At 42.6% G+C, this 20,679-nt stretch overlaps 2 protein-coding genes across 3 annotated transcripts in view; one reads left to right on the forward strand and one right to left on the reverse strand.

Annotated features, from left to right (window-relative positions):
• The window catches only part of LOC107064636 (uncharacterized), a 28,655-nt gene extending 10,271 nt beyond the window's left edge, over window positions 1-18,384 (forward strand). The window contains exons 3-7 of one of the 2 annotated variants that reach the window (XM_089173441.1): window positions 1,993-2,266; window positions 7,559-7,726; window positions 7,878-7,954; window positions 16,510-16,962; window positions 17,290-18,384. In XM_089173441.1, coding sequence (XP_089029567.1) covers window positions 1,993-2,266; window positions 7,559-7,726; window positions 7,878-7,954; window positions 16,510-16,962; window positions 17,290-17,302 — 985 coding nt within the window. In that variant the 3' untranslated portion in view covers window positions 17,303-18,384. Of the gene's footprint in view, window positions 1-1,992; window positions 2,267-7,558; window positions 7,727-7,877; window positions 7,955-16,509 lie in introns of both variants that reach the window. The other variant, XM_089173440.1, reaches the window with a different exon arrangement.
• LOC149032206 (uncharacterized) lies at window positions 100-1,095 on the reverse strand. The gene has a single exon (XM_089173429.1). It carries the CDS (start codon window positions 1,093-1,095, stop codon window positions 478-480), a length of 618 nt encoding a protein of 205 aa, XP_089029555.1. The 3' UTR covers window positions 100-477.
• Window positions 18,385-20,679: the final 2,295 nt, after the last annotated feature.

A 20,679-nucleotide genomic window follows, 5' to 3' on the forward strand; every position in this document is an offset into this window, starting at 1 on the left:
CGATCGCTAATCGTTTGGATCGTTACTTTGACGATCATCTCTTCTTTTATGTACCTTTTTTTAACAGGGGAGGGATGGGGTGGGGAGAATTGAAGCAAATCGAAAAAATGCCACGAAAGAAGAAGAAGATTCTTGAAGAATACGCAAAAGGATGGAGAGTAGCAATCTTTGGAACGTACGATCGCGAACTTGTTCGTCACGCGAGTCGATGCCGTGTTTCTTGGGAAAGGTTTCGCGCGCTCACGGATTGCGAAAGGATCATCTCCTTGCGGTCGTTCTCTTTAAAGCGGTTGCGGCCTTTGCGGTTTCTTCAACGTTTTCAAACGATTTCTTTTCATCGAGCACGTCCCTCCTCTTTGTGTTTCTCGCCTTTAACGAGGATAAGTCGGCAAGGTATGATGGCGCTCGAATAACTTCAAACGAGATCAAGGAACAAACTAAACGATCAATCTATCTGGAATTTATGGCAAATTTTCATTACAATGGAATGGTGTCGGTAATCTTATAAATAACCAAAGCAGCGATTCCGCAAACTTGACTTGAAATGAAAGCCTCGTAGAGTGATTCGCGCCAAGCAAGTAAGGCGAGAAGGAAATGCACCATCGCATAAATGCAAACAGCTAAAAGATAGGTTATAGAAGTTGGCAATACTTTGCGTCTTTCGGTGTACTTGGTCGTGGTATCTTCCTTGCATGCTTTGACATAAACAGGTGGACATTGGAAATTCTTTTCTTGTTCCGAACAAAGAGAGATATCTTTATCGCTGTCTTTGGGACAATTTGCAACTTCGGAAATTGCTATTTGCGAGACCGCTACATTGACGAGTACGACATTCGTAATCGTTCCCTCATCTACTCGAGCAGGTAATTCGATGTTTTTGACATTGACTTCCTCCGTCTTCTCGTCATCGGCCTCGTCGTTGTCGTTGTCGTTGTCGTTGTCGTTGTCGTCATTTTCATCCGCGTTTAATAACAAACACGGATGATAATGGTGCTTCTCGCATGAGTTTTCCGTACGCTTGTATCTGGAATAATTGCACGGCCCTGGACAGATGACCGGCCGACCACGACAATTTCGCCGTGGCGTACCGATCATTTCATCAAATTCCACTGTCTTTTCCCTTCGTAGATATTCCTCACTTTGTTCAATTACCTATGAATAAATCGTAATCGTCAAAAGATAGTTATATACGCTTGAATAGACTTTTAGGTCAAATCTAACGTTACGCTAACTCCGAGCACCAATCTCATATATTTATCGTGAAACACGTTTAACCATTTTACTGATGCATCATCGTGTCGCGTTGCGTCGCGTTGCGTCTGATTCGAAAGCTCGTTAACGTATCTTTAATTGATCGATCAATCAGGATTAGCCACCAGTGCTTCTTTGGTAATAACATTACGCGAGAATATGAATCATAGTACCGATCAAACATAAATAAATTAGTTGGTAGATTGTGCGATAAGAGAAAGGCACTTTTACGATCGCAAGAAAGAAATATCGGTTGTATACTTGAAAGAAATCTCTTCGGTCTTCGGTGTCGGGTCGGTAAAAATTCAAGGGCGCACCGTGGCGCTTGCGCGTCGATGTTGAAGGTGTTGAAAAGTTGACTGCATATAACGAGGTTCAAGGGTCACTTGCTCCTAACGAAAAAGGATGTCCCCATCGATCCAAGAGACTTTTTGATGCTCAATTTCGATGATCCTTTAGGTCATCGTTTTTGACAGAAAAATAAAAACAGGTTATATTGTACTAGTTATCGATAGTTCATGTTTTTTTTTTTTTTTTTTTTTTTTGTTCTACTCGATCTTATTTTATTCAAGGTACAATCGGAGATAAAAGTATATACTGAAAATTACAAATCCTTTGAATATTTATATTTTTTCGCCATGTTTATGTTATGTTATGTTAAATTTGTTCCTTAACATTTTGATATACTTTTTCTCAAATATCCTTAATAAGGAGACATATTATTTGTTTTTTGATTCACAGACGGATGTTTCCCACCTGCCGAGTATCCTTTCGAGGATTGAAAACGGAAGGGCGTTACGCCGTTCTGATGGACATCGCGCCGGTCGACAATAAAAGGTATCGATACGCCTATCACAGAAGCTGTTGGCTCGTGGCCGGAAAGGCCGATCCCCCGGCACCCGCTCGTCTTTACGTGCATCCGGATTCACCATTTACCGGGGATCAGCTCGCGAAACAAGTCGTCTCCTTTGAGAAGGTTAAGTTGACGAACAACGATATGGACAAGCATGGTCAGGTAAGTTTGGATGAATTATCTTTTATTTTCTTTCACAGTGTTCTTTTTAACATCGACAAATTTCAAGTTCCGATATTGGATATCGTCATATTTGCGATAACGGTACTTACTTGATTTTAATTCTATCCGCGTTCCAGTTTGCTAGAATATCCGCAAAACGCAACTTTACGCTCGATCGTAAAACGCAATGGGCATCGTTACGTATCAGATTTCATATAACCAACGTGTTTAGTATCTCCCTCCGTATCTGAATCTGTACGACGAGGAGGACATTCGATCTCGAGAAATGTTGAGAAGAAGAACGAGGAGGAAAGAAAATCGGTCCTCGCGAGCTACGAACGAGAAGAGGATTCACGAGGAACGTTATCCTTTACTCTCGAACGACAGCGCTGAAACGCGATTCGATCGTTTGTCGAATCGACTCTCTCCTTCCTTCACTCTTTTTCTCTTCTTCGAATAATGTCGCATAACTTTCAACCGAACGACGTAACGCGTCTTCATCGACGACGACGACGACCTAGAAAGACGACGATGTTCAAAGATTACAGTGCCTATAGTCATTCACAATCTCCGAGACGAGATTCTCGCGCGCTTTCGGTTGTCTTCTTCGACGAGTTTTCTTCGCGGGCCGGCCGCTACTAAAATTGTCTCGTAAAAGAATGAAAAAGAAGGAGAGCGTAGGACGCGGTTTATATCATCGATTCAACAACATCGATTCGATCCTCCTTGTTTAATCGTGGGCGTCACAACTCGCGTCGAACGGTTTACGCGAAACGATTTTTCTTTTGGGATTGTCGTTCAAAGAATTTCACCGAAAACGACGATGCACGTTCTCGACCTCTTTATCATTCCTTTCCGTTCGAATTAGTCGAACGATATCGACGGGCGGCGGGCGGGGGGAGGGGGTAGGGGAAGGGGAAGAAAAAGAAAAAAAACTCGGTAGCGCTGTTAAAAATCGGTAGGCTTTGCTACGCGATTCCGGTTTAAAATTAGAAAGGTGCAAGAGAGGAGAATGCTCTCGGACATAGGCCTCTTTATTCTTTGCTCGTTCCCTTGAAATATCACTGACTGAGAAAGGCTAACCGTAAAAAGTGTAACTCTATGGGAGAAAGAAGAATAACGCGTGAAGTGCGGACGGGGTAAGAAGGGGGAAAAGAGGGTCGCGTCCGTACGCGGCTCTCGCGGAACAGCCATAATGTTGGTATCATTATAGGCGACCGGTGGTGTGGCGCGGTGGTGTCGTAGGTGGTATATAGTGGGTACACTACGCCGGCATGCCTATAAGCTAATAAATTGAATGGATGTTTGCCCGGAGCTTTTGTCATGATGATCACGGGTAGCCCACGCCTGGCCCCGTTGACCACCTTTTGAATCTCCCTCGAGGCCGTTCCCTCGCGTTTTGCTCTTTCGGATACTCGAGGATACCCAAACTTTCCTCTCTCTCTCTCTCTCTCTCTCTCTCTCTCCTCTTCTCTACAATTCTAATTTCGACGATAACGATAACCGGAATAGGAACCTTTTTTTTCTACAGGACAGATAGATTTTCTGATAATCGTGGAGTCACGAGAATGTCCATTGTAAGTGTAAAAGGGATAGAGAGAGAGAGAGAGAGAAAGAGAGAGAGAAGGAGAGAAAAGAAAAAAGAGAAGCTCGAGTCGGTCGAGCTCGAGGAGAGCCACGCAACGCAACACCCAACCGCCAGTCAAGTCCGAGTGGAGGGCTCGAGTGGTAGAGAGAACATTCCTTCGCTACGGCCGCTATTTCATCGTTTCGTATGACGCGATATTATAAGACCCCCGCCTGCGTGCCGGCTACTACACGGTGGTCCAAAAGCGAGCGTCCACCTGCGCCCATCTTCTATCTCTTTTTCCTCCCTCATCGAGATTTCTATCCACCTTTCGCTAAATATTTCTCTATTTTAATCCTAACGCATAAAAGCGTCAAGATAATCAAGAATTCCTCTAAAGTCTGATAACGTACTTATGTTTCTTTAAAATTAGTACGTGCCTATGATTACTACCGTAGTTACGTTTTGAGGTGAAAAAAAAAGAAAAAAAAAAATAGCGCGATATAATTGAGTAAAAACGCACGGTTTCGTGTCCTTCTTTCTTCTCTTTCTTTGTTTCTGATTAATGTAGCCTAATCTCGAGGATTAAGGAGCGATAAACTCGTGACTTACGTAGCCACCTCTTGTGAGTTATTTGATCGAATTAACATGGAGTAAGCTTTTCGAAAGATAGGAATTTGCGAGTACTGTGGAGATTTATAAACGTTTATAAATCATTTTTAATCTTTTATCGCTCGAGCAACACGTTTTTCTATGTACTTTAGTATTCCGATCTATCCTAAGTAAGTACGTTATGCTACACTTCAATGTTGAAACTTTTTTTTCATCAAAAATTCGCTCGCTAGTTTGTTGACGAAACACGCAACGCGAGAGATTTATGTGTGTGTGTGTGTGTGTGTATGTGAATAGAAAAAAAAAACAGAAATTCAGTTCTCACGATCGCATATGTCCTTTTTGAGCTTTACATTGGGAGGATTAAATTTCGCGTATTCTCGAGTACGAAGCGGGGAATAAGCGAGAACGTGGCTGATAAATCGAAGAAAGACTTCTTTACGTTTAGAGTCCCTTCAGGACGTGACGTAGTCGCGCGTGCGATTCCAGCTCTGTTATCCGGGACGACAGAACGAACAGAGTAGAGCAAATTGGACTCCTGACAAGTTACAGTAGGGTGTCCTGCCGCGCCAACTTGCCCCGAGAAAACGAATAGGAACGCGCTGCGGGATTCCGAAGGACTATAATCGAGAACATAAAACGATTCCTTTTCGTGATATCGTGATCGTGATCCTTCCTCGAGCTCGACCCGTCACCGATTGGACCTCTTCTCTTAACGCCAATCCTTACATTCAGTTTCCATCACGTATTATACTTACACGTAAGTACGCTAGTTCAAAATAAATATGTTATGAAAATAAACGAAAAGTAATATCAACCATGGTTATCTTTATCCAATGTTTATTCTAAGCAAATTCCTCCGTGTACATTTAATATATTGCCAAGAGATAGATAGAGAGAGAGAGAGAGAGAGAGAGAAAGAGAGAGAGAGAGACTCGCGATAAAATTGAATTTATGTACATACATCGAACAAATTTATTTTAGGACCCGTATTAATTAGACACGTTTTACTCTCATCACGGATCCCCTTTTTTCTTTATCACCCTGTATAGAGAGGAGATGGTTTCATCTCTCTCTCTCTCTCTCTCTCTCTTTCACAATTTTTTACAATGGTTCTTTTTTTTTTACCTGGCATACCAGCATTAGGAACTGCATTTTAGATCCTTATCGGTGTTTACGTGCGAGCCTCAGTTCTTCCGTTTATGCGAGAAAGTCTTTGAAAGATAATCTCTTGTCCCTTAGTGGAACTCGTGAAAATGTAAACATCTAAGCATTTTGTCAGACCCTCATCTTACTACTACTACTACGAGCCTTTTCAAAACGACTACCACCACCACCGAGGCTAAATTTACGAGTTTTAATAATCAATGAGGTTGTGTGTAGCAGAATAGAAAGTGGGAGAAGAAAATACGCTCGATTACGCCGGGTAAGGCAGTTTCATTAATATACCTATAATTCGTAGTCTTTGCGTAATTACGCCCTCACATTTTGCTCGCGATACGAGCTCTCGCGGTAGATCCGGATAATCCGTGGAAGAAGCGTTCACCGCGTTGCTCGCATGCACGCACGCACGCATGAACGAACGACCTCGACGAAGGTGCAAAGAAACTTTCAAGAGTATTCACGTTATTAATCCACCACCCGTATACGGAATATCATCCGTTTAATAAAGTTCGAACAATTTTTTCGAGAACATTGTGAAAATGTAGTCTAGTTAATAATGGGACGTGTCTAGCTAAAATCGAAGAAGAGAGAGAGAGAGAGAGAGAGAGAGAGAGAAAAGTCAGTAGCCGGACTTCTACATTATCGCTAATATGAAATATAGAGGCGGCTGCGGTGGCGCAACTGTTGGAAACTTAACGGCTGCAGGTGGCCCGAAGAGTCTTTGGGTATTGGGGCCCTTCACGCCAGCCCTGACTTTCGAGTCTCGTTCGCACGGAGAGACTGGCATTCGTTGCGTCGTAAAGACAGTGAAAGGAAAAGATGAAAGGAGGAGGGAAGAGGAAGAGGAGGAGGAGGAGGGGAAAGAAAAAGAGATGACTCACGTACACATCTCAGACTTTTGCCTCAACTTGTCTCCTTTTTTTTCTCTCTCTCTCTTTTGAAAATAAGCTAAGAGAGAGAGAGAAGTTAGACATAAATCGATTATTCCTATATTCCATTTGTTTTGTTTTTAATATCAATCGATAGTTCTTGTTGAACAAATATAATATATAAATATTTCAACTATTTTGTTTTTCGAGAAAAAAAAAAACAAGTAAGTAGGATGAACGTTAAAAGTTACTTAAAAAAAAAAAGAAAAAAGAAAAAAAACTACAAAGTTAAAAATTAAAAAAGGGCGTCTTATCGTTTTTGTTCTATAAAAAAAAAAAAAAAAGGAATTGTAAGTAGTAGTTAGTAGTAGTAGTAGTAGGTTTGATTTAGGATCGGTACCATACTAACGTAATATTTAATTTCCCGTCGGTCCGGCTATAAATATCTTTAGAGGTATATCATCGTAGGGTAGTATAGACGCGTGCGAGGTTAATTAGTAAATCGATTAATAACGCACACACGTATGTGGCGTATGCGTTTGGTGTAAGTATAGAATGTGCACATCGGGTCGATAGTTGGTAAAAAAAAAAGGTGTGCTCGATTGCGTTCGATCGTTCGTTCGTTCGTTCGTTCTTCGGGGGCTATCTCTATCTCGTACGTACGTATGTACGTACGTACGTACACGTACCAACTTTAATAACGGTATTTTGCCGTGGCAAATGTCATGACGTTAAAGTTTCAACGTAAAAACTTGACTTCCGTATCTGAGTTCTCTTCGCGTCGAACGTACGTTTACACGTAACACGTAGAGAGAGAGAGAGAGAGAGAGAGAGAGAGAGAGAGAGAGGTACGTTTTTTACACGTGCGTCTAAGCAAGCAAGTACGACGAGCTTGCGAATGCTCGATAAAAGACTTTTATGCATTTTCAATCGATTTTCTGTCCAAGACGATGTCGCGGAAAAAAAAAGACAAGCTCGACTCAAAGAATCTCGAGTATCCTTTGATTTATCATACTTAAATAATACGTACTATATAATATATAATAATAAACGTACACGAAATTTCACTTTTCATTGCAGATAGTATTGAACTCTATGCACAAGTATCAACCTAGAATACATTTGGTCAGATGCAAACAAACGGATGACAACAATCTACAGATCAATGATCTTCGTAAAGAAGAATACAAAACGTTCATTTTTCCTGAAGCTATTTTCACCGCTGTCACGGCATATCAAAATCAGCTGGTGAGACTGTCTGTTAATCATAAAATATTTAATCGATTTATATATATATATATATATATTATATTACTTTGATAATCTATCCGTGGAAAATTAATTATTGTTCTTCTTTTTTTCCCCCTTCCCTCCCCCCACCCTCTCTACCCCCCCGCAGATCACCAAGTTGAAGATCGACAGTAATCCATTCGCAAAGGGTTTCAGGGATTCCTCGAGGTTGACGGATTTCGATCGGTACGTACAAAAAAAATACTAATTCGAAATAAGTTTTTTTTTTTTCTCTCGAGAAATCAGACGAAACGAGCGCGATTAGCATGCCGGTAATTAATAAAGTGTCGTTATCGTGCAAAGTTATTGAAAACGGTATGGTAAGCGAGCTACAAAGCTGTCAAGAAAGTGAGCAGCAACGTTACTTCTACGATCGAGAAATCTCACGTATCGCGTAGCAGGTAATAATTTATGAAGTAATTGCTTGGAACCCTTCTTGTTGCTCTTATTCGCTCTCTCTCTCTCTCTGTCTCTGTCTCTGTCTCTTTTTCTTTTTCTCTCTTTCTCTTTATTTCTCAAACTCATAGTAATTTATTTATTTATTTATTTTAAGGATAAACCTATTAATAAAGAATTAAGTAAACTTCGTTGAAAAAAAAATATAAAATATTATTACACATGGTAATATTTTATAAATGATATAAATTGATTAAATATATATATATATATATCAATATGGCGATGTGATAAGAATTTACATTTAAAAGTGTATTCTATTAATTTCATCTAATTTCTTCATTTTTCATCCTTAAGTATAAAAATAACAATGTCAGAGTCAGCGTTTAACAAAAGAATTTCTTACATGGATTTACCATGAGTTTTATATATAGAGATACACGGTTAAATATATACATCATTAATAACAATTGATTTCAATTGAAAGAAAAATTAATAAATAGCTATTCAAGATGTTATAAGGTGTCCTTTAACACGTTCGTCGTCCAGCCAGTTTCAGTTGAGTTTCTCGCCAGGCCCAAAATTCGACTGTCGGCTCGTCGTTCCTTAAGTCAGGAACATTCTGATAGTAAATCCTCGAGACTAATATCAGTTTTTTGGTTATTGTTAGATTTAAAAATTATCATTGGTATATCGTTAATATATCTGATCATTATCTGTTAGAGTTCTTGCTCGTTTTATAAGGTTTATCAAAACAAAGAGAACCTAGTGTTTTCAAGTGAGAGTAACACAAAGAGGATGAATCCGAATACGCATACGTTAGGATTCGAAATTGAGCAGAAATCAGAAAAAAAGAAAAAACGAAAACACATCTGATCCCAACGACAGTCGAAGAAAAAAAGTCAATATCTATACGATAATATTGCTTAATCGTGTTACGATTAAACCTTGAACGTTACATAAGTGTTTCTTTCTGTCTCTCGACATTTTTTTGTTGTCTATATAAAATTAACTTTCAAGATTCGTCTTATTTAACTTGACACGTAACTCGTGGCATATTATTATGGTCGGTAGTGAAACGAAATAAAAAAAAAAACAAAAAAAAAGTATCGTTCAGAAAGAGTTTAATTGTAAGCATAAAACCGTCTGATTGCGAGACAGTTTTGTAAAATGGAAGAGACAGGGATCGTTCGCTTCCTAGGTTAAGTTACAAAATTTTTACAACGTTAAACGATGCATGATTGCTTGTTAGATAGGTTTACCGCGAATAAGCGTGCACGCGTTCTCTCGACCGATTTCTTATTATCCACGATCGTCTATCTGCATGAACGATGACGCACCTGCTCGTACCCTGCGTTCCATCCACTCGATCGTCGTTTCGTATAAACAGGAACGTAGCTTTTGAAAAAAGAGTTCTTATTTATAAATAACCGAGGCATATATCACTTTTAAGTAACAATTTTAATCAGACAAATTTTCCGACACTTTCTCGGCATCTTATTACATGGTTATCTTTTCGATAGATCGATTGATTCCTTGAATGATTCTTAAGATCGTTAACTCGACGTTGGCCGAGTTTAGGCGATAATTGAGAGTTCTATTCTTCTCTATCTCTTCTCTCTCTGCCGATCATCTAGAACGCGTTATCCTTATCGTTGTCCTCGATTTTCTCTCGGCGATGATGCGAACTTTGAAAAGGGTTCGCGCGATAATGAGCACGGACACGCGGAGTCCGGTCGAGTCGACGCAAATTGCAAACACGCCCACTAAATTGTTAACGACAGCGCCGGCAGCTCGCTCGAGCGCAATTCAAGGTTTTATGCAAATCGCACAAAGAACGCTACTAACGGCGTGTCCACGAATCGATAACGCTCACCCGATAAACTTTTCTCCTCCCTCCTCTTTTTTACGATCGAAACTCGAATAACGCGACCTCTCGCTTCCAACATTTCTTCCCTTTTGTTTTTATTTTTTATTGAACCTTTTCGACGACGACGACGACGACGACGATGGACAAGAGAATCGCTACTTGCTACACCTGCGCGCCACGATCGAAGATGGGCGGACCTTAATTAAATTGTTTGTTCGCTCTTAATTATGAAATACTAACAGAGAAGATTTAGATACAGAAATTAAGTTACCATCGCTCTCTTTATTACTCCGTTTTCTTTGTATTTGTCGTCGTCATCGTCGTCGTTGATAAGACACGACGAGAATAATCGAGGCGATTCAATTTTTTGGCAATAAAAAAAGCATCGAATCATTCGACGAACAATCGGAAGATCCATCTCCGCGGTTTGCCTACGAAAAGCCTTTCACCTTAAGATATTAATCTAATTATACGATCGGAGGTTTGAACTGAAAAGTGCTCGACCTCTTTCCGGATTGTATGTTGTCAGTTCTTCATGACCCTCCCTAAATCAGCACCTGCCTAAATCGAGGCCACTCGAATCTTGCACCGTCATTCGAATCTTTTACTAGTTGACCCCAGTCCGATCGAACACCTTTCCAACTTGAAGACGCTCGAAAATACCTTCCCATCTGGAAGAATCCATAGCGCTACGTAGGTGGGATCTAAAAGTGCGGAATACGAGGAGGAACCAAGACTCGGTGGAAAACAGATGGTCGAACTTCTCTCGGTTCTCCCTTGCGAGGATCTTCGGCATTGTCGGCGTCCGGAGTTAATGAGAGGCCCGGGCCTGCGCGCGAAGCAATACGTTTCGAAATTATGATTCTCGATTTATCCTCACGACTTTATGATTTTATTTAAAAATTTGCTCGATTCGTCGAACATCCGCCCTTCGATCTCCCTTTCGATTACGCTCGAGCAGCCGCAATACGTCGAGTTTAATGGGATACTTGTAAAAAAAGTGCATCGACATCAAGAAGATCACCCCATCTTTCGAATGAACTTTTATAAGATCGAGGATAGTTACAATTAATTAAGTACGAAATATTCAAAATCTTTTAAAATTTCATTAAAAAAATTGTCTCCCTTTGTGTTCGCAATTCCGATATCTTCAATGTGCACGAATAAGTCGTTTAGGTTGTCGTCGAAGAATATAAAATTTCTCCTCAAAAGTGTTTGTAATTTTTGCGATCGCGAAAGGAAATAAGAAATTCCTGACGGGTGTTTGGAACATGTTCACGAACGCATTCACGAACGCATTCACGAACGCGTTCTCGAGGCTGGCGGCTACCTCTGCTACCTTTGCCGGCGCGTAACATCCCTCCGCGATCCTCTGCGGTCCTCCTCGGTCCAACGCGGGCACCGGCGGCGTCCAGAGTTAATGAGAGAGCGGCCGTACGGGGCAATACGGCGCATGCTCCCGCCCACTTCACGCCGGCGCTGATAGATAGACCCTCTCCCTCTCCCCCTTCCTCTCGTATGCTCTTGGAGTAGTAGAAAGAGCAAAAGTAAGAGAGAGAGAGAGAGAGAGAGAGAAAAAGAGAGAGAGGGATGGATCGCGTCCATTTCGCCCTGCATTGCCGCCACCGGGCAGCTTTCGTCGTTCCTCGAGATGCCAGGAGGTAGAGAGGGACGAGATAGGACGAGTAGGAGGTTGAGGGGGAGGGGGAAAGAGAGCGATTCCGTTCTCCCTCGTTCCGCAGGGCAAGGAGGGCAGGGCATTCATCTATATTAGCTTCGAGAGCGGACGGCCTGTCATTACCGCTGCCGCTCCTGGCCCTCTCCCTCTTTTCCTCTCACTTTCCGCCTTACCATCCGTCTTTTCGTTCTCTCTCTCTCTCTTTCTTTCTTCGGGGCGAGCTCGCGCGCGCGCGAACGTTCGCACACGGACACACGCTTTTTCTCTCTTTCTCTCTCTGTTCCATTTCTATCCCAATGTTGTTCTCGCGTCCGAGGCACGGTGGACCCCTTTTCTCGCCACGCACACGACCAACTTATTGCTCTCCTCTACTGGCATAGAAGTGTATCTTTGACCGCGGCACCGGCAGCACCACAGACATCGATACTCCAAAGTCTTCTCGGCCCATTAGCAGGCCCCATTACCAAAGTGCCAGCGAGCGAGATGAATAGAGAGCAAAAGAGCCAGCCTTGCCGTAGGACTAAGAGAGATGAAACTGAGGGGACTGCTACGAACCTAATAACCGCCGTTTAAAACGCAAAAACAAAGGTCTCGCCGTGTATCCTCGAGAGAGGAGTCTTTGAAAGAGAGAAGAAAGATGCCCAGGTAGTGGTAATCGGAGCGAGAGAAAGAGGTGGAGAGCTTCATTCCGAGCGCCTTTGGGGGGAGGAAGGGGAGGGAAGTAAGGCGTCAGGGTCATTACCGGATCATTACCTACCATACCTACCGTGCAACGACGACAACGACGACAACGACGACGACGACGACGACGATGACGACTTGAGCCGTGAGCAACAGGCTCGCGAGAAATACCTAATGTGAACGTTCGGTTAGCCTACTATCGGTTGGCTATATGAATATACCTTTGCTGTATGCTATCAACGTACATACATAGAAAACCGTAGATCGCGAGTCGGATCGCGAACATGCGTGTGAGATCTAACGCATACACGCGCGCACACGCGCGCCTGCTCGGCGGCAGCCGGGGTAAATTACAGGCTCGACCGTATTTTTCGTTGTTTTGTTGTTTTTCAACGCGCCGAAAGGAAATGAGCGAGCAAACGCGTCACGCCACCCCGAACCTGCTAATTTCTATTCATATTTTATGGCTATTAATTTCTTCGCTGTTACACTCGTCCATCTCCCTTTCACTCTCTCCCTCCCTCTTTCTAGCTATCTATCTGTATGTATATATGTATATATAGATATATATATATATATATATATAATATATTACCCCTTTGAAAAAGTATTCTTCCTTTGAATTTTTTTTACCAATCTCTCGTCCTAGGTATCGTCCTTGAGAAGGATCACGTTATTCGAAGATTTACCGATACACGGAGGTAATATCGCAAAAAGTAATGTTTTTCATTGGTCAATGACACATCTCTAAGACAAGTCTTTATAAGACTCGATAGTCGTCCCGTTGATAGGATATCTATATGCGTGCGTAGAGTGCGCGAAGAGAGAAAGCGAAGGGGAGTCCAACCGCACCATTCGATGGACTACCTTCGGCCATCAGTGGGGTGTAACCTATTATTATCTACCACTTACCTAATACCCTGTGTCAGCCCCAGGGTAGACGGAGAATAACAGGCTCCCCGCTCGATGGAATTCATTCGGCATTAATATCGCGACCCGTGCAAAGCCGACTCTTTCACACTCCGCCCTCCGCCGCTCCTTCATAACGCTTTGAGTTTGAAAAAACGTTTGAAAAAGTTGGTCTCTCTTTAAAACGTATTACCTAATGCTTTTAGCAGTAGATGAAAATCAGAGCCACTCGAGTATGGATTGCTTTCGAGACAAAAAAGAAGAAGTAAAAAAAGATGAAAAATAATAATAATAATAATAATAAAGAGAAGGCGACGAGAATATACCCTTTCTTTCTCTTTCTTCTTCTCTTTCTTCGTCTCTCCCAAAGGGTGTAGCCGTGCGAACGTCATGGACATTTTAATGGGTAACGGCGGTGGCCTCTAATTAGAACGTTTCGAGCGTAACCGCGCCATTACGGGGAAACGCAGACTCGTCAGATCGATGAGGAATATTTATTGCGGTGTAACAATTACAGGAGCGCCCATAGAGGGAATAGTAATAGAGCCAGAGGAGCCGGGGGCAACTCTTTCGTCCCGGCGAAACCACCGTAATTAGGGCTTTTATTGTTCGTACATGAGGAAGCTTTATGAAAACATTAAAGATATAATTCAAGGCCGGAAGGCAGGACGCCGTAGTCGGCATAGTTCTCTTTGGCCCAGAACAGTACGTTGCAACGAACAACGTCATTTCCGCTTAGCGAATATAGGTACAGGTGCCTTCCTCTTCCTCCATCAATCATTAATCGCGCGAGTCTTATGTTAGATGTCCCGATTTTCTTTCTATATCATATCGATCGTGTATCGTTTGTCTTTCGTTCGTGTTTCGTTCGTGTTTCGTTCGTGTTTCGTTCGTGTTCAACGACTGAAAGAAGAAGAAGAAGATATCCGTCAGCTGCCTTTTATCCTCCCGCGTTCAAAGTGTCGACACGATGACGTTATTGGTTTACCAAACGTATCGTCCTGCCGGATCTCTAAGACGATGTTTATCGGACTGCGCTCGTCGCGAAGAAAAAAAATGGAAAAAGAATCCTTTGCACCTGGTGCTTCGACCGAGGTGAAAGTATAAGCTCTTAAATGCGTTACAGAACGATCGACATTAAAGATACCGATTGAAAATACCAAATGAATTTGCGTAGATGTCTTCGTCAACGAACACGAATTAAGATGGATGGCGTTCGATAACGTACGCCGGCGTGAACATTTATAAACCGTATTAATAAACAGGTCGTCGATTATTTCAATGAATAATGGTTGATTTGCGAAAAGCTCATTTCGGTAAGGAAGGAAGGAAGGAAGGAAGGAAGACGATCAAAGTCGGTGTGTGGTCCAGTCGCTCAAAATGCGGGGATGGGCCGATTAACCGCAGGCTCCCTAATCCCTTTCCCTTTTTCCCTTGGTGACTGGGCAAAGGGCCGAAAACTGCTACGAGGGCCCAGAAATCGCGTGCTTACGTGGCACAGTACATGATAGTGTTGCTGCGTGTATGTAGGTCGAGCGCGCCCAACGTGCCTTTCTCTCTCTCTCTCTCTCTCTCTCTCTTTCTCTCTCTCTTTCTTTCTCGCTTCTACACTTGGTGTCGTGTTACGTGCTAAGCAGTATGAGGCCAACGCGTAGTAACTGAGACGCAGGAACTGCACACCGGACCCCATTGTTCCTCGCTTACTTCTTTTACGAATTAGCATTTCTCGTCGCTTGATTCTCAACTGTGAACGATTTTAAAACTGCTTCATCGGTCCCGTTTAACGCAATCTTTAAAAGAGAAGAAAGGTACCAGAGGTCACGGTCGTTCAAGTAAAATTTATTCTTTCTAGCTCTCTGCCTGCTCTCGTTACCATCTTTATTTTGACGTCTAGATCGTTCGCGCCTTTTTCGAACGTTTCAAAGAGTAACCGAACCCTTCTCGTTTAACCTTTCATACACAGAGAATGGCCGATTACCGTTTTGCCGAGATCGAATCATACGAGAGAAGTAATCTCTCTTTCTCTTTTCTTTTTCTCAAGCTGGTAAAGTTAAAATCGATCGTTATCGATTTTTTTATCTCCTACCGAGAAAGAGATCCAATAGCTAAAACATTTTTTCCACCGGAGCTCTCTTTCTTTTTCTATACAACCGTGCTGCGTTTATCGTTATTGTCTTTTATTCCCTTTGAATTACTTTACGACCTGGCGCATACGAGAGAGAGAGAGAGAGAGAGAGAGAGAGAGAGAGAGAGAGAGAGAGAAATAGAAAGAGAGAAAAGGAGGGAGAAGAGGGATGCGTACGATTTGAAACGTTGAAATATCAGGCGCCGTTTGTGAAAGACAATCTCCAGACTGGCGAGCAGCATCGCTACGGTGCGTTTCGGGGAAGCAGATGATCGATCGGCGGTATCATCGTCGGACGGTCGGGCTAAAATTATCGTCCAAGCTTCTAGTATCAAGTTTTCATTCGAGTACTCGACTACTGAAAGGCACGAAGAGCACCAAATACTTTTCTCTCGCATCGAGAAGAAGGATCGCTCGCCAATAACTGGAGACAAATCGAGCCGGAAACGTCACGTTTATCGAAGTCATAAAAAGCAAAAAAAAAAAAAACGTTAGGAGAAACGTCGCTTGATAATTAAGAAGGCGCCTATCGTAAATGATCATCGTCGTTGGTACGCGCCGCTCCCGTGCATAATCAGCAAAATAGGAAATGACGGTGCATTCGGATATTTCGCAATACCATAAGCATAGCACGGAACATTAATTATCATCGGCTAGCGGGGTCGCGACACTTAAAAGCACACGAGTTTTCGATGCCGCTCGCGATCGTACCAATAATCCGCTCGTTAGCATTTCCCCTCTTCCTCTTTCTCTCTCTCTTCCGCTCGCGCGACGTAACGAAGCTCGAAGGATCGGCTCGAACGCACAATCGCTCGTAATTAACCCTAATTATGCCTGCGAGGCAGACCGTACGAATTCATCCATCACGTTATTACGATACGCCGCGTTACTGCGATGAGCCTGATCCTCTCTCTCTCTCTCTCTCTCTCTCTTTCTTTATCTATTCGCCGGATGTCGATTAGAAAATCTCCTGCTAATTATCCGCGTTCATCTTCCGCTCGAATTTTCTCCTTTTGTCTAAAGGCTATTTTGTAATAAGAAGCAACGAGGATGTCCGATTAGCCGTAACGACATGTTTGCAGAGATCCGATGGAGATAATGGAGCAACAGCTGGTGAGATGCGGAGTACCACCGGTGAGAATATACGAACATCTCGCGATGTCCTCGCCGGCGGCAGCGGCAGCCGCTGCAGCAGCCGCGGCCGCGGCGGCTGCTGCCCTTGGCGCTCAACAGCAGCAGCAACAACCGCATCAGCATCAGCAGCAGCAACAGTCACAGGAGAACGGAGGACACGCGACGGCCGCGGCTCTGGGCCCGTGGCTGACGGCGGCGGCGGGGGCCTCCTCGGCTCTTCTTTACGGGGCCGCCGTCGGGCAGACGCACCCTGCCAACAGGGCCGCGAGTGGTTCGCCTTCCCCCTACCACTCCGCGGCCGCCACAACTTTTCCCTACCCGACTGCCCTCGGGTGGTCGTGGCAACCGTCGCCGGTCGCGATCATTTCCCGACGGACCTCGCCACCCTCTGCAGCCCTCAGGTACGCACCCTATCCACATCCTAGCGGGACCCCTCCGCCTACGAGCCTACGCGTCCGCCCCTCCAGCCCCAATTAGCGAGTCTAATAGCTTTTCCTCTCTATTTCTTAGCATCCCTGCGTCTACTTACTTATCAATGTAACATACAACGTGGCCAAGTTTTTGCGATAGGAAAAACGAAGACCTTGCAAATTCCTGCCTAGATGTAAACCAGTGATTCCCAAACTTTTTTCTCTCCTACCGCCCCCTTTCCAGAAAAAAATATTACTTATCGCCCCCCTGAAAATTGATTTTTTAGTTTTCCTTTTTTTCTTTTTTTTTTTTTTTAGTAACTCAAAATAAAATTCATCGCCCTCCCCAAATGCACCTGTGATGTGGCCATCATCGTCTCCATGAATCACTTCATCGTCCACAAGGGGGCGATATCGCAAACTTTGGGAACCACTGATGAAAACAAATGCGTTTTTATTTTTTTTTCCATTAATTGTAGCATAATTTATGACGAGAAACAAATTAAACATTTCGATAATTCTTATTCGTGATATATTATTTTGTGCAGCAATTAGTTCGGTGTTTTGATATTTTAAATTCATTGCATACAAAAAATCATCGTCTTATTTTCATGAAGAAATTTGTTAGTTGTTTAAAGATTGACCAATGTCGTCGAAAATAATGGGAATTATTTCGAAAAATGACAGGTGTATATGACTTACTTTATAAATAAATACTAAATTTGTTAAAAAAAAAAAAAAAAAAAAAAAATAGAGCTCCGAATTAATTGCTATTTTACAAGTACCTAAAAAGAAAGAACGTTTTTTTTCTTTTCTTTTCGTTTAACTTTTCGCAGATATAACCAACGATTCCTTGTTTACGTAGACGTAATTTCACGTAGGTGTTTCCTGTAATCATATCGATACACAGAAGAAGGGAAGAAGCGACAAGCGTCAATAAATTCTAATGCATGAAGAGTTTCATTTGTCCGAGGTCGCTTCGAAGGAAAATTATTGTAAAGTAGAAAAGGGAGGAAAAAAAAAAAAGGTTATTGTCGTTTCGCTTCGAACGATCAGACATATTTCTTCAATATTAGTTTATTCAATTGTCGAACTTTTGTATATATGTGAGGATACATACATAGGATCTGTACGATATAATTCTTGTATGCTTTGTGCGGAGTGAATGTGTAAGTTTTGTTTGCATATATGCACGACTGTCTGTGAAATTTGCGTGAACGTTGTTGTTGTGAGAGTATGGAAGAGAGAAAGACTTTATAGTTGTATCATATACCGCGATAGTATTAATGCGTCTTCTATTTCGAAGACGATATAATTTGTACATAATAAACTCCGATTGTGGTAGATCATAATTTCAACACCGTATTTCTTGATGTAGATCGACAAAAACAAATAAAAATGAATTTTCATTAACGACTTGTATTTCTTCTTTTTTTTTTCTTAAAGATATGTACGAGCTTAGCTGTTATTCCATCGCTTCTGGGTAGGTAAAAAAATATTATTATTATTATTATTATTATTATTTTGCGTTATACGTTTAGGAATGTTTTTTTTTTCTTTTAGTTAAATACACTTTTTTAAAGATTCATACGCAAATTATGGACAAGGATGCAGAGGATCGAGAGATGACTGAGATTACTGTGGTAAAAGAAAAGGTGGTTAATGGTTTAATCGTTCCTCTCATCTCACAATTAGTAATTACCTACGCACGAACTCGTCTCTCTCTCTCTCTCTCTCTCTCTCTCTCCCTCTCTCTCTTTCTCTCACCCTTTGTAACGTGCGACGAGAGCAAGGTATATTCCCGTGGTTGATCGATCAATGAGAGAGATTAAAGTAATCCCACGCGTTTATCTGATCGTACCGAACGATCGACTAATAAACTTTGTATTTGTAATCATCCGGTCGTCGTTGCGATAAGTTAGTAACTTTAATAAGTCTTTCGAATAAATAAATACGTAAGTATATAACTATCTCTGGTCCGATTAGTGGAAAAATAAAATATATCGAATGGGGAAAAAGATTGGCTCGGGGGCTAGAGAAGAAAGAAAGAAAGAAAGAGAAAGGATATAAATCTTTGGCGAAGACGAATGTGAATTGGAGGATGAGTGGTGGGGGAAGGAGAGGAGGAGGAGGAAGGGGGGGGAGGCAGGCAGCCTTAGAGTTCAGTTCGAAGGCGGCTTTTCTACCTTTTAGCTCTTCTCGATTGCAGAGCTCCACCTTTGGCCCCTTTCTTCCATCGGTCGGTTAACGTCGCCAGTGGCCACCGACCGGACTTCATCGCCACCTTTTCAACTGCCGTGTAATTCTGTTACAGCAATCTGAAATTAAATAAATTCATTTCACGGCCTGTCAGCGAGCAATTATTTTTAGATGCAGCAGCCACTTTAAAGGGCCGCTTCGTTCCGTCGCGCCTTCATCGACCAACACGTACGAAGCCGAGTCGAGTCCTCGGCACGTCCGTGTGCGATTATTATTACTCTCTCTCTCTCTCTCTCTCTCTCTCTCTCTCTCTCAAAAGATCACTTACAATCATTTAGACCTTTCCAACGTTTCCTCGGTTGCGTACACCTATCGTTTCCTTTCATGAAAATTAATATCTACAGGTTTGGTAAAACAAAAAATCTCATTATCCTTTGTTCGTTAAAGCTGACGCTTTATCTCTCTGTCTTTGCCCATTTTTCACTCTCTCAGAAATTCCGTTCGTTCTTTCGGAGAGATCGTCGACCTTGAAAGAAGAGAATACTCCAAAAGTCACATCGCTCATGTACAGGCTCTACTTTCTCGCATAGCGAGAGCGAGAAGATACAAAAGGGTTTAGAATAAGAGTAAGAGTAAGAGTAAGAGGAATAAGAAAAGTTTTCAGGACGAATCGGGAACCTTAGCTCAAAGGTAAGACGATATCCTAGGGCTAAAAGGGATGGAAGGTAGAAAGGTAAGGTAGAAAGGGAAGGCGAGAGAGAGAGAGAGGCGCGAAGGCGATCGTGTGTTACGTCGCGAGATGGGTGGAGCGAGGTGAGAGAAACAGAGAGGCGGCTCCCGAGCTTGTAATTATGTTGATACGAATGATCTGCGGCTTGCCGCAGACCGACGAGCCGGAGGAATAAGAAGAATAAGAAGAAGAAGAAGAAGAAGAACAACAACAAGAAGAAGAAAGAGACAAAGGTATACAGGGGAAGAAAAGAGGAGAAGAAGCCCCCAGCGGTGCTCATCGACTTTTTCGCACGTTCCTTCCGTCTCTTTTTCGATCTTTCCATTCAAGGACCAAAGCAGTTTATCTTTCTCTCTCTCTCTCTCTCTCTTTCTCTTTCTCAAAGAGTTCCTCCCACCCTTTCCTCATACTTTCCGTAGTTCCCGTCTTAAGAGCTGACTTTAGAACCGTGGCGAAACCAGTTTAAGTGGTTAAGTGTAGATGTAATTGATTTCCATTTTACGAGGCCCTCTCGAGAAAGATGCTCCACCCGCCGCCACCACCACCAACACCACCACCATCACCACCGCCACCACCGCTGCCACTTTCTTCTTTCGCCGCGATACTGCTTGTCCCTTGTCATTCTTCTCACTCCTCCTTTATCTCATTTTTCTTTTCACTCTAAATCCTTTCCTCCTTGTTTCAACTCAAACGTTGAAGTTAGAGTTTTATAATACGACCTATAACATATATCGTGCGCTTAATTTCTCGATAAATCTGGCTCGCGCGCTGCCGCGTCT

The sequence above is a fragment of the Polistes dominula genome, unplaced genomic scaffold (assembly GCF_049000335.1).
Source record: "Polistes dominula isolate Pdom_NZ unplaced genomic scaffold, Pdom_raw_medaka contig_33, whole genome shotgun sequence".
Classification (NCBI taxonomy): Eukaryota; Metazoa; Arthropoda; class Insecta; order Hymenoptera; family Vespidae; genus Polistes; species Polistes dominula.

Coding starts and splice junctions, on each gene's coding strand:
- LOC149032206 (XM_089173429.1), bottom strand. CDS start 1,095: ATGATCGGTACGCCACGGCGAAATTGTCGTGGTCGGCCGGTCATCTGT.